The 12,124-nt window shown below is 36.9% G+C and overlaps 1 protein-coding gene across 1 annotated transcript; it reads right to left on the bottom strand.

Annotated features, from left to right (window-relative positions):
- Nucleotides 1-4,093: 4,093 nt before the first annotated feature.
- LOC135608702 (phragmoplastin DRP1E) lies at nucleotides 4,094-12,124 on the bottom strand. The gene is made up of 15 exons (XM_065101730.1): nucleotides 11,879-12,124; nucleotides 11,729-11,792; nucleotides 11,490-11,597; nucleotides 10,418-10,519; nucleotides 8,922-8,972; nucleotides 8,755-8,816; nucleotides 7,585-7,675; nucleotides 7,333-7,397; nucleotides 7,046-7,240; nucleotides 6,837-6,956; nucleotides 6,673-6,743; nucleotides 5,123-5,348; nucleotides 4,989-5,039; nucleotides 4,542-4,910; nucleotides 4,094-4,429 (listed from the first exon to the last, which is right to left on the bottom strand). Exons 1-15 carry the CDS (start codon nucleotides 12,017-12,019, stop codon nucleotides 4,301-4,303), a joined length of 1,845 nt encoding a protein of 614 aa, XP_064957802.1. The 5' UTR covers nucleotides 12,020-12,124; the 3' UTR covers nucleotides 4,094-4,300.

Here is a 12,124-nt window from a genome sequence, read left to right on the forward strand (position 1 = left end):
AGTTGTTGACACACTCACCCGCGACTGTGTTGGATGAACCATAGATTCTGAGGACTCGTAGAACGAACTCAGAGTAACCATCCTTAAATGGTGGAATCAAAATCTGTGTGTGTGATACATGAGTTAAAGAATTGGGAACAATATTTGGGATATATGAGTTGGATTCAATCGTATCTTAAATGTTCTCTTGAAAGGTTAAGCCCCGTTGACATCATCCATGAATAGTTGCTACAATGTCGGCTTCGGCGTTTCATGGCACACATAATTCTAAGATAATTGCTGACCGTGTAACAATTCTGAGAACGTATCAAAGGTTGGGAAGATGATCGATTAACAATCAATGATATATGTGTAGATAGAGGAGAATGGGATGAGTTCATGGTGAGTGGTGTGCCACGTGAACAACAAGGGGGTGGTGGGTCCAATGGGCCCATCCAGTTTGCCACTTGACGGCCACTTCACGAGAGATCGTCGTCGGCTCGTCGATGGACTCACGAGCTCTATTTAGCAATGGGTTCATCTTTTGCCAACACCTATTCATTATAATCTCTTTTTCTCGAGGAAACTAATGATCAGAAATATAAGCGCAAAAAAAAAAACCATTGTATTTTTTATGATAAATAGATAGAAAGAAGAAAAAAAAGATAATAACTGAAATATAATAAAATAAAATAAAATTTAACTTATAAACTAATTGTTCCTTCAAGCACAACATTGTGGAAAGATGCGAAACAAGAAAAGAGTGATGGCTGAACTGAGACGAGGAGTATGGAGAGACTATTCCTGCAGAAGATTGGAGAGACTCCTATTTCTCCCAATCATCCACCTCAGGGTCGAGAGGAGCTTCCTTGAAGCCTATCCACAATCGTACACGCAAAGTTCCCATGTCCATTAGAGGCCACAAGTTTGGGCATGTTGTGTGCACTTAGGTCGTGGTTGGGCTCTCATCGTCAAATCTGACGGCATGACAGTGTAGGCAGAGACTGTGCTCGGTCAAGAACAAGAGGTGGAGATAAGCTTCCCTCTCCTGAAAGTGAAGCTCTACCATGTCGTGGGGTCTATGTTGCGGTCAGATTTGGCAACATCCTTGGCCTCTGGAGAGGTCTGTGATGTTCATGTAGTTGACTGCAAGCACAGAAACTGGCAGTGTATCAAGAGGATTTCCATTTGCTATGCTGGCAGCTGATGTTGAGGATGCACTGGTAGTCCTTGAAATTTTTGGTCACTCGAAAGGATGAATGTAGTGGCCTTTCCTTTGGAATCAATCTCAGGATGCAGGCATTGCTCTCTTTCCTTTGGTTTCTCTATAATGTCATGGCGGCTTGCAAACTTATACCGATGCTTAATTCCCGTGTTATTGAGTATCGACTAGCAGAAGAATCTCTATGTTCCTAAGCTGGTGGTGGAATCGGAAGTTGCAAAGGATATACAGAAGTTTTGGAGTGAACATTGATAGTTGAGTAGATGCTGACCAGCTCGATTTGGAATAGATCCAATCTACGCACGAAGCCTCGAAGACACACGTAAAGAGATAGAGAGTTACCACCTCGATTATCACATCCAGCTCTATCTTTTGTATGGTGCTTCCCTTAGCCACTCATTATTAGGAGAATGTGTTTTGGGTAATAGAAAATATTTTTTTATTTAAATTTTACTAATATGGTGAGAGGGTGGTTAGAATTTTTTTCATTCTTTTGTATGAATATTCCTCTTATCACAAATGATATATATTTTTCTATCTGGGATCAATTGAGAAGACGAATTTTAGTTCTTAGACCTATAAAATCTTTACCAATTATACCTTTTAAAAAAATCATATTTTTTATGAGAATGATTTGGTGTTACTATATCTATTTTTTTTAATAAAAAAATATTTTTTAATTAGCCTTTTTTTAAAAAAAAATTATCACAAAATATCTCTATTTTGAAAAATTACAAAACAATACATAGTGCAAAAAGATCATGTTACCTCTCCCTCTCTCTCCTTCCTTCGTTGCTTCCCTATCATCGACCTCTTTCCTTCCTCACCCATAGTCAATAGCACACCCTCTTCCTTCTTGACGACAAGTAGAGGGAGTAGATCTGTGAGTGAAAGGCTTCTCGCATGAGGTTACGAGTGGCTATTCAAGGCAAAGGCATGATCAGGTGACAATGGAGGGTGATGGCAAACTAATTACATATTACCTCTTATAGTTAGTCACTTTTAGCATTTCGATCTCTATGCTTTAAAAAGTTATATTGACATCGATATAATTATAAAAGTGAAATATCTATATTCATTTATCCTTTAGTTTTATTAAAAAAAATATGAAAACAAATGGTAAAATGATACCCTCTCCCTCGTTGTCTCCTTTGCCCTATCCACCTCCTCTCCCCCTCCCCTCACGGTTGCCTCCACCCTATTCATCTCCTCTTCACCTCGTGCTAACCCCTTAAGGAGGTGGATGGAGTGGAGACGTCTACGAGGGCTCTAGTCGATAACGATAGCATCGATAGTGAGAGTAATGAGTGCAAGGGGGGGAGGAGGCAGTGTGTTAGGCGATAACAAGGAGAGGAGGCAGAGGGTGATAGCTACGTCAGTGTTGGCACTAGTGGTGTTATCGTTCGCCGCCATCAAAATATTAAATTTATTCTTTTTATCCTTTATTTTCATATTTTCGTCAATAAAACTAACATCGTTAGGATAAATGAACTTAGATGTTTCACTTATATCACTAAATGTGACTAATTACATGGGTAATATATAATTAGCCTGATGATGGTCAACATAAATAAAATGATTATTTTGAAAAAATATTAGTTTAAAAATTTTCAAAATAGGGGTGCTTTACAAAAAATTTAAAAAAGGAAAGACCTTTTTCAAAAATTTACCCAAATATTTATATAGTGATCTCCTCGGATTTGGTTTCCCAGCCGTAGCCAATGGAAACAGCTGGTCATTCTTCTTTCCATATATTATAAAGGAAGAGATGAGGAAGATAAAAAAAGATTTTCTTATAAAATACCCTTTAGGTATTTCCTAAAAGATACACCCTCTTTCATTTAAAACAAAAACCCAAAATATTCCTCAAAAGTCTTCCCATCAATTTTTTTTGCTCCTTTTTTTTATCAGTTTTCAACTATTGTAGTGTGTTTACTTACCTCATTTATAGTATTTTTAATAGCATTTATAATGTTTTATTAGTATATTAACAATTAAAAATTATTGTAAGTGACATCATATTATTTTACTTTTATTATCACCGATCATTATAATATTATATTTTAAGACAGTTAATTTGACTAATGTTAGGAATTTATTTAGATAATTTATGGTGTTTTCAAATAGGCTTTATAGTATTTTTATCGTGAGAGTCAAAATACTGTAACAAGTGAATTTTTTTTTTACAGATTAGTTTGGGTATTTTTTAATTAATATATTATTTAAAAATAATAAAATGAGAATACCAATGAAGAAATATATAAAATATAAATATTTTTCAAAAATACCCAAAAAGGCTCAATTCTTGCAACAATATTTAAGTACATATGATTTTCGAAGGCACCGAAATTATCGCAATTGTTGGTTTGAATAATGTGACAGATCTATCAAGCGCTACAAAAATGGAATAAAATAATATAACATGATTTTAGATGCAGTACAACCTCCGTGCAGAAAAGAAACAACATTCCCAATATATATATATATATATAATTTGCAGTAATGAAAACATGAGGATCCAAAATCAGTCAGGAACAGCATACTTGGTGAAAAAGATTACTCGGCGACCATAAATCTTTGGAGTCCTCCAATAGAGAGCAAAAATGGTCTAAGTTACAACGACGTCCCGAAAATACGGCCCCATTGATCAGGTCCAACTTTTACCCGATAAAAGAAAAACTCAGATATATTCTTCAAAACATAAAATTCTCCGACTAAAAATAATAATACTTGACCACCTTTCTTCTAAAAATACTAACATATTTATCCATTTTCAGTGCCATTTGCAATCGCAAGTGAGCGATCGAGTACACAGCATTCTATGATCCGTACATAACTGCCTAAGTACGCAAAGCAGATGAAATCATCCAAAGAATAGGAAGAAAAAAGATATAGAGATGAACACATAAGTACATAATTTCAGTAAGACAGTTTCAATACAGCAAGGAGTTCTGCAAACGATGCATACCATCAGCAACATTGCTCAACAAGAAAACAATGCAAAAAATTGCATCATGGGAGATGAGGTACATGATTGAAAGCCACATATAATACTGAACTCCTAGGTACGATCTTCAAGCCAACATATGGTACTGAGTCTTATCTGGCCCATGATACTGCATCAATTTCATCTCTTGCATTTTTATACAACTCGAGTCTCTTAGCACATTGCAGCCTGCGCTCCATTAATGCAGGATCTTCATCCAACAGCTGAGAAAGCTGCTTTCCCTGCATTGAGAGAAATATATTTGAAGATGAGTGCTAGCAATCAAGGGGTTCTTAGCTCACAAAATGGTTAAGACACGAAGGGTTCAACATAGATGTGGCCAGCGTAAAGGACCTCTTTCTTTCCCACTTGCGTATAAAAGTGATTGAGCAAAGAGCGCTTGGCTTCTCTAACTTGACAATAGACTGCTGCCTTGGGGATCGAGTTCTTGAGTGTTTCTGACACCATTGATATATAGGAGGAAACATTTGAAGCTATCCTCCTGAAGTGCCCGTCAGTATATCTATCAATGGTGGGGGTGGCAGGATTCCCAGCTTTCTCCACTTCCTGAGGGAGCTTGCGGAAGAAATCTACTGTCAAATATGATGCCTCCATATCAACCAAACGTATAACTGTCTTGCGGCTATCTTCACGGAATTTTTCCAGGGATTGATAAGAAGCAGCTGCTAGTTCTGCTTGGAGAGTGGGGAATCTTTTCAACTCCTACAACAAAAAGATTAATATGTGCCTTGATATTTTGTATTTAGTAGTCCAGATCATGAAAAATTATAAAGCACTAACCTGGGTCTCTCCTATCGACTTCCTCACCAACTCTTTAAGAACAAAATGCACCTGCCATCATACCCGGTAAGTGCAACTAAAAGCGGACAATTCAAAGCTGAGTGTAAAATAAAAATATATGAATGATGCCTTACAGCATCCACTGATGCTTCAGCTGGGCCCCTAAAATAGTTCAAAGAACTCTCGATTAAGCGACGATAACCTTGCTCAGGAGCAATCAAATGGGGCTGATAACCATCAGCTTCTGAGACCACTTTCTTCACGTTTTGCAGCGAAAGATGCCGGTCAAATGGAAGTTTCTTCAAAGCAGCAGGGAGTTGATTATCGAAGACACCATAAATTCGATCACCACCAGGACGCCTGTTAAAATGAACTTATGTTCAGTGTCAAGATGCAAGTACAAGACCAAACAGCGTATTAACAGAAATAATAAACATATAACAACCCTATGAGGCTACTCATGCACACTGATCTGGTCAATATGCACAAGCTTCCCACGAAGCAGACTGAATGAGAGATTTTTCTTTTGTCTTGTACTTCTTATTTTTTTGACAAAGTGGAGTCTCACAATGTCATTCCAGATCACATGTATAGTAGAGCAACCATTAAGTCAAATGAAGCCCACAGTCCATGAAGTATCTCTAAGCATACAATAGCAGCATTTTGCCACTGATATGTCTGAATAAATTCTTTTGTTGAATTAACCTTACATTTCAGTTGGACGATCGGTTTTAAATTATTAACTACAGATTGGTTTTCTTGTAAAGGCTCTTAATTTGACCACTGATATGCTCATGTCACATGCATATATCAATAGTATAAATCCATTTAGCAGATCCCAAATAGTGGGGATCTGACAGCAGCTTATGTTAAGATATGACCTGACAGCTGACACAAAGCTCCATGTAATAAGAACTTTATTCGGAGGAGATCGTAGTTGACCATGAAATTAAGCATTGAAATATCGTATCGTACCGGAGTTTTAACGTTCGCTTAGTATGGTACGAAACTGTATACCGAGTGGTATACCGTTTGACATATATATATATATATATATATATATTTATTTTTTTTATAAAAGGTGACGTCGCATCGCCTCGGTGACGTCGCCTTTTCCTTCTCCCATGCGGGACGATGTCGTCTCGTATATATATATATATATATATATATATATATATATATATATATATATATATATATATATTCCGTTCTGTCCAGTAACGGGCGGTCCATGTACCAGTCAGCTAACGGACCGGTACATACCGCCCATACCGGACGGTATTGTTCGAAATTGCATGCCTTGCATGAAATTGTAATTTAGTTAACCCAGATTGCAGTTAACCACTAAAGCAATCAAACAAACTAGTGTCTCAGTATATAAACAATCATTACAAAAGAAAAAAGACTGGACTACTCTGGTGAAAGTCAAATGTCACCATCCAAAATAATGAACCAAAATAACCTTTTATTATTTAGATATTGGTAAATAATTTGACACCTACAAACAGAAAAAAATTAGCTTTAAACATAATTTTCACAACTACTTATATGGTGTTGACAAATTGCTGACCAAATCCTACAGTCCACTCAAATGCTAGCAATATATTGGTAGCTCAAATATATCATCAGGTCCATAAATAGGATGGCAACCATTAAAAAAGAGCAATGAAAATAAGGCTTTTACCCTCCCTCCAGATGCTCCTTGAATATCTTGTCAAATGCACGACAAAGCTCCAATATCGTGTACAATTGTGCCTGGTAAAAGTAAAAAATGTATGTAATTTACCAACAACCTTCTTTAACTACGATAGACAAAACCTAAAATTAGTCACAGTAATGTATACCAACCCCTGCATCCAAAGCAATGGGTCTACCAAGATGATCCATCTCAGATTCCAGTTCATCAATGGTTTTAGTTATCAAAGATGAAATACTTGGAATACGTGCCCTGATTACAGATTCCAGATGCTGAAACAAAATTCAACCATTAAAAACAGATTATTAAGCTTTCATATAAAGGAATTTTCATAAATTCTAAAGGAGACAAAATATTATACTCGTGAGAGAAGTTTAGCAAGATATTCTGAACCCATTTTACTAGCTAAATGTGAGTAATCCGGACTATTTGCAAAGTACTCCCTTTCCTTTCGCCTGGCAACAATCATGTCAACATTCTTATTAATATCTGCTTGTGAACGGTTAACAATTCCAACCCAAGGATGCTGAAGCTTATAAGATCTTCCTTCAAGAACCTTTGAAACAAAACATAACACAACAAACAAAGTTAGGTGAATATATACCGGATGTATTTTTAAAAAGTAGCACATTAAGAAAGTTGACCAACATCAAGCGCATTTGTTCCCTTATCCATTAGATCCAACTTTGTCAATACTCCAAATGTTCTTTCCCCTGATCAATTTTAATAATTTCATTATGAAAAGAGGCCAACAAAATTATCAAATAATAGTCTAGCATGCAACAGTTATTTATTGTGCAATCATCATTGCCAATTGTAAAAACAACATAACTGTACAATATTAGCATCATAATCATATATTGTACTGTTTCTACAACTGCTAATTATGTGGCAATGTACCTGTCGGGTCAACTTCTCTAGCAAGTTTGATGGCATCAGATGTTGCAATATCTTGATTGGCAGGAGAAATGGCCAATATTATGCAGTTTGGCTGCAAGATGACACGAGGTGATGAGAACAAATAATGTCAGCACTTTGTATATAGAGGGGAAATCAAAACCAAACCAAGCAATCAAGAAAGCTCATGTTGGCAAATGAAAGTTCATTGTTAATATCAACTTATATTGCAAAAAGTAATTCTTATAATAATAACAACACAGGAGACTATAGTAAACAAGCTCATGATCTGACTCACAATGAAAACATGATAAAAGATTTAGAATTTTGTATAAATTCTTTTAGCCTCTATCTTTTCACAACAGTACTTGATTAAGATTCTTCATGAATTATCAGCTAACAATGAAGATAAATAAGGTTAGCCACATATTGAGGTGACTGATATACAACTTATGACAAGTGGAAATTGCTGAAATTGCCTGAGGAGCAACGGCACAAAATCTAACAGAAAAAAGAAAATATCATCAAACAAGAGAAGAATGGCAAGTCCTAAACAAGCAAATGATCAAAGCAACAGTCAAGCCATTACTTCTGACACAAGGGGGAAAAGAAAGCACAAGCAAAGGCACAAATACAATATGTACCTGTCCTGTTAAAGAACCAGCCAAAACAGAGAATTGAACAGAGATGTAAACCCAGAAAGATGGGCGCTGTGTTATTCAGCTATTGGTTAATTTTAGACACATCTTGAAAAGGAAAAAATATCTGCTAAGAAACATCATATTGGCAAAAAAAAAGAGTATTCTTTTAAGTCAAATAAAAAGTGCATTGTGAATAATTAGGTCAAAAAAATATGTTAAGAAAAAAATCATATTACTGAATAGACAAAAAAAAAAGAGTATTATTTTTAGGATCTGCCTAGCCCAACAATAAGGCCACCATCCCAAAATTTAAAAGAAATCAGGAATTGGCTGCAAATAAGCAAAAAGCTGAGAATTAGCCAATCCCAACCAAATGATCCAACAATTCAATTTGACCGACCCAGTCAAATCTGATTTGACCCTGATCTGCATTTCTAGTCTTTAATCTGAACACTCATCATTCGAGTCTTAAAACCAAAGGTGTCCTGAGAAACAAATAAAAAAACAATAATAACTGCATGGCATAGGATACCTTCTCAACATATGTCCGAACCATATTTTCAATGTCTTGCACAATACTATCAGGCTGCCCCTCTGCAAAAGACAGAATTGTTCTATGTAAAATAATAAAGAAAGTGAACCCTGTTACTTCAGAAAATACAATAGTAACTGATGCTTAAAAGCCCAAACGGCATGTACCTACAGCAACCTTTGTAAGACCCGGTAGATCAATAAGTGTTAGGTTCACAACTGCAGTAATTAACCAAAGTAGTAAGTATCATTTACAAGGTAAAATATTGACCCTGAAACTTCTATATTAAAATATCAGCAATGACCATGCAAAGATGCAGAAGAATAACATGGTTGATGGACTTTCCATCATAAAACATGGTGGATAGATTTTCAATCATACAGAATAACTTAGAGAATTAAGGCATAAATTAAAAAATATGTCAGAAACTTGCAATAACACAATATGATCATCAACCAGGCTCAGTGAAGTGAAATTCAGGTTCAAATTATCTCAGCGAGTTATTGGTCAGTTTACAGAATTTCTGTCAATATTTGCAACAGAAATGAAAAAACTCTATTACCACCACCACCACAATCACAAGTAAAGATAATATTACTAGTTAAATTTGAAGGATAATATTACCACAATCACAATCACAAGTTTATTTTGTGCATTTATAATGTTCTTTGGACATGTCAAAACCACCTAAGATAGTTACCCTCAGTTTACACCCATACCCTCAGGCCTCAACTGCTCATAAATGCAGTAAATTTTAATTATAATTCCCAGATATTACCAACACAAGATTCACAAAAACAACCAGTGCAAAGCAACTAGTCCAACATAGCATATTTTAGGGAGACAAGCTGAGGAGCCATCCAGCATGGTGATCAGTCCCAGCTCAAGACCAACTACCCAAAGGGCAAGCAGCTGACTGGTTTGCAGCCTCAGATAGCCCAGTTGTCACCTCTGCGCCTTGCACCTGTAATGCACATGAGCAGGTCACTCACCAAAAACCTCCTGCTATCATCAGGATCTCTGAGAGATCATGGAAAGCCTTACATACTCAACAAGAACCAACACTGCAACTTGAAAATACCCTCCCTTGCAAGATGCAGCCATGGTGACCACTTCCCAGATCAGCCAATCAATGCAGCACAACAGGTGGCCTTCTATACATATTAACTCAGGCCCTCGTATCCATTCCATTGTCCACAAATACTCAACTACCAAGCTCTAAGATTCCTATTTAAGGTCCCTTGCTAGAGACTCTTTAGAAACCACTTATGTTCTTTTTCTTTAGAGAAACTGCACCTGTAATCCACACTTCAGCATGTTTATTAACTGGTGCACGCCTGAAGAGGCCCAGAATCTATCACAAAGTGGCCAACCTTTCTTCCAAATTCATTTCCCTATTTCTTGGAAGTGACACATTTCAATACAAAGAAAAATGCATGGCAATTAATATACAACAATTGTTACCTAAAATTACCAATAAGAATGAAATAAATTTATATAGGAAAAAGAGTGTCTGAGAAAGTTCAACAATATTTTTATGAAGGAGATCATGAGTTAGTTCGTAAAACAAACTCATTAAAAGTGCTAAAATGGTAGGCATAAGTCATTGATAAAAAAAATGAAATTAGAAACTGAAAATAGAAACAACAAAAGAAGTCTTCACCGAATGGAGAGTAAATGCTTAGATGAATCGGAACAGGAGAAATTTGTTTTGTTTTCCCTGTTAGTCTGTCAGTTTCATCCTGGATTTCCTTGCGCACAAGAGCTACATAAGAGAAAAAAACACAACAGTTAAAACCATAATCGATTAATAACATAAGCCCTACAAGAAATATGAACCTTGCAAATAAATTCCTGGTGTTCACACAGTAGCTACGATGAATTTATCAGACAAATGAAAATCAAGGATAGTAAAATATCTTTGGGCATATTATCTTAGGCTTTTGAACTTGTCGTACCAATTAACACTTCACAAATATTTCTTCTAAAACATTAAAATCAATTAAAGAAAGTATAAAATCACACAGATGATAATCCAATCAAGAAGCTATGGCTTACACAATACACAGCAAGTTCATTAAATACATTCATTGCCACATGGACCCAACTTAGCAAGCAAGATACATGAGGCAAACGTACAGATAGCCAAATTGGGATGGTGTCCTACCTTTAAGTTACCCAGAGGATAGTATGCTACCTTTAAGTGTCCTACAACTAAGTTACTACTTCCTATGGTAAAATTGGGGTAATCACTGTTTGTCGCAATTCGACATGATCGAAATGAATGAAGATCAAACCTAATCTCAAATTACACGGGGGCATAAATAATGTGAACAATACACACTGACAATTAAAAGATATGTTATTAATTGCTTGACTTCTTGACAAGTTATATTTGCTTATAACTTACATAACTTCATAACTTATAACTTATATTTGCTTCTATTATGGAACCAGAGTCTTTACCTTAAGCTTCAGCAAATCTAAGACTAAGAAACGCTTGGTTCAGAAACTACAGGTATAGATTCCACTTCTGGCTCATTAGATCCATGAAAGTGCCATAGAGAGAGTTCAACATGCTTTATATAAGCTCCAAACACTCTATACTAACTGAAAAAGTAAATAACTAGTGTACCACAGTGAACTTCCTCCAAGAAGTTATGCAAACCATTTTTATAGTTCATGGGCAACCGACAGAGATATACGAATAACCAGGGCGTAAGGATTTAACATACCGAAATCAGTAAATTTCCTCTTTGGCAAGTGAAGGAACTCCGCATATTCTGGCTGCCCTTCCTCCGTCTTGTGAAGCTGCAGCACCAAGGGTCTCCTCGTGACGATTCCTTAAAATAGTGTACAAGAAAAGGGAAAACCCCAATTAATTCAACCACCGCTGAATCAGCCACTGAAAGTTCAAATACACGATCGGACCATTCAAAGGAACCGAAACCAATCAATATCTCGGAACCCTAACCAGATCCACGAGGCAGGAAATCACGCCCAACGATGCTCTCCAAGACCGATGATTTCCCCGAGCTCTGTTCGCCAAAAGACGCATCAAAGAAACTGATTAAAAACATCGAGCTGCAAACGACACGGTTGCAGCGAGATCGTAGACGAGTACCTGTCCACCGACAACGGCGACGGAGGGGAGCGCCTCCCAGAGCGTCGGCAGGGCCCCGTCGGCGCCGCCATGGTCGCCGAGCACCGTGCACGCCCTCTGGATGCGATTCACTAGGCCGATCAAACTCTCCATCGTCGTCATCTCCGGAACCCCAACTGTCGCCCTAGAATTCGAACCCGACAAGCCAAAGTGAGAGAGAGAAAGAGAGAGAGAGGGACTGACGTAGTTGCTGCTGCTATGGCCGGT

The sequence above is a fragment of the Musa acuminata genome, chromosome BXJ1-2 (assembly GCF_036884655.1).
Source record: "Musa acuminata AAA Group cultivar baxijiao chromosome BXJ1-2, Cavendish_Baxijiao_AAA, whole genome shotgun sequence".
Lineage (NCBI taxonomy): Eukaryota > Viridiplantae > Streptophyta > Magnoliopsida > Zingiberales > Musaceae > Musa > Musa acuminata.

Coding starts and splice junctions, on each gene's coding strand:
- LOC135608702 (XM_065101730.1), bottom strand. CDS start 12,019: ATGACGACGATGGAGAGTTTGATCGGCCTAGTGAATCGCATCCAGAGG. Junction 7,676..8,754: donor TTCGGACATATGTTGAGAAG/GTATCCTATGCC, acceptor GTCATCTTGCAG/CCAAACTGCATAATATTGGC. Junction 6,957..7,045: donor TTGCTAAACTTCTCTCACGA/GTATAATATTTT, acceptor ATTTTGTTTCAG/CATCTGGAATCTGTAATCAG.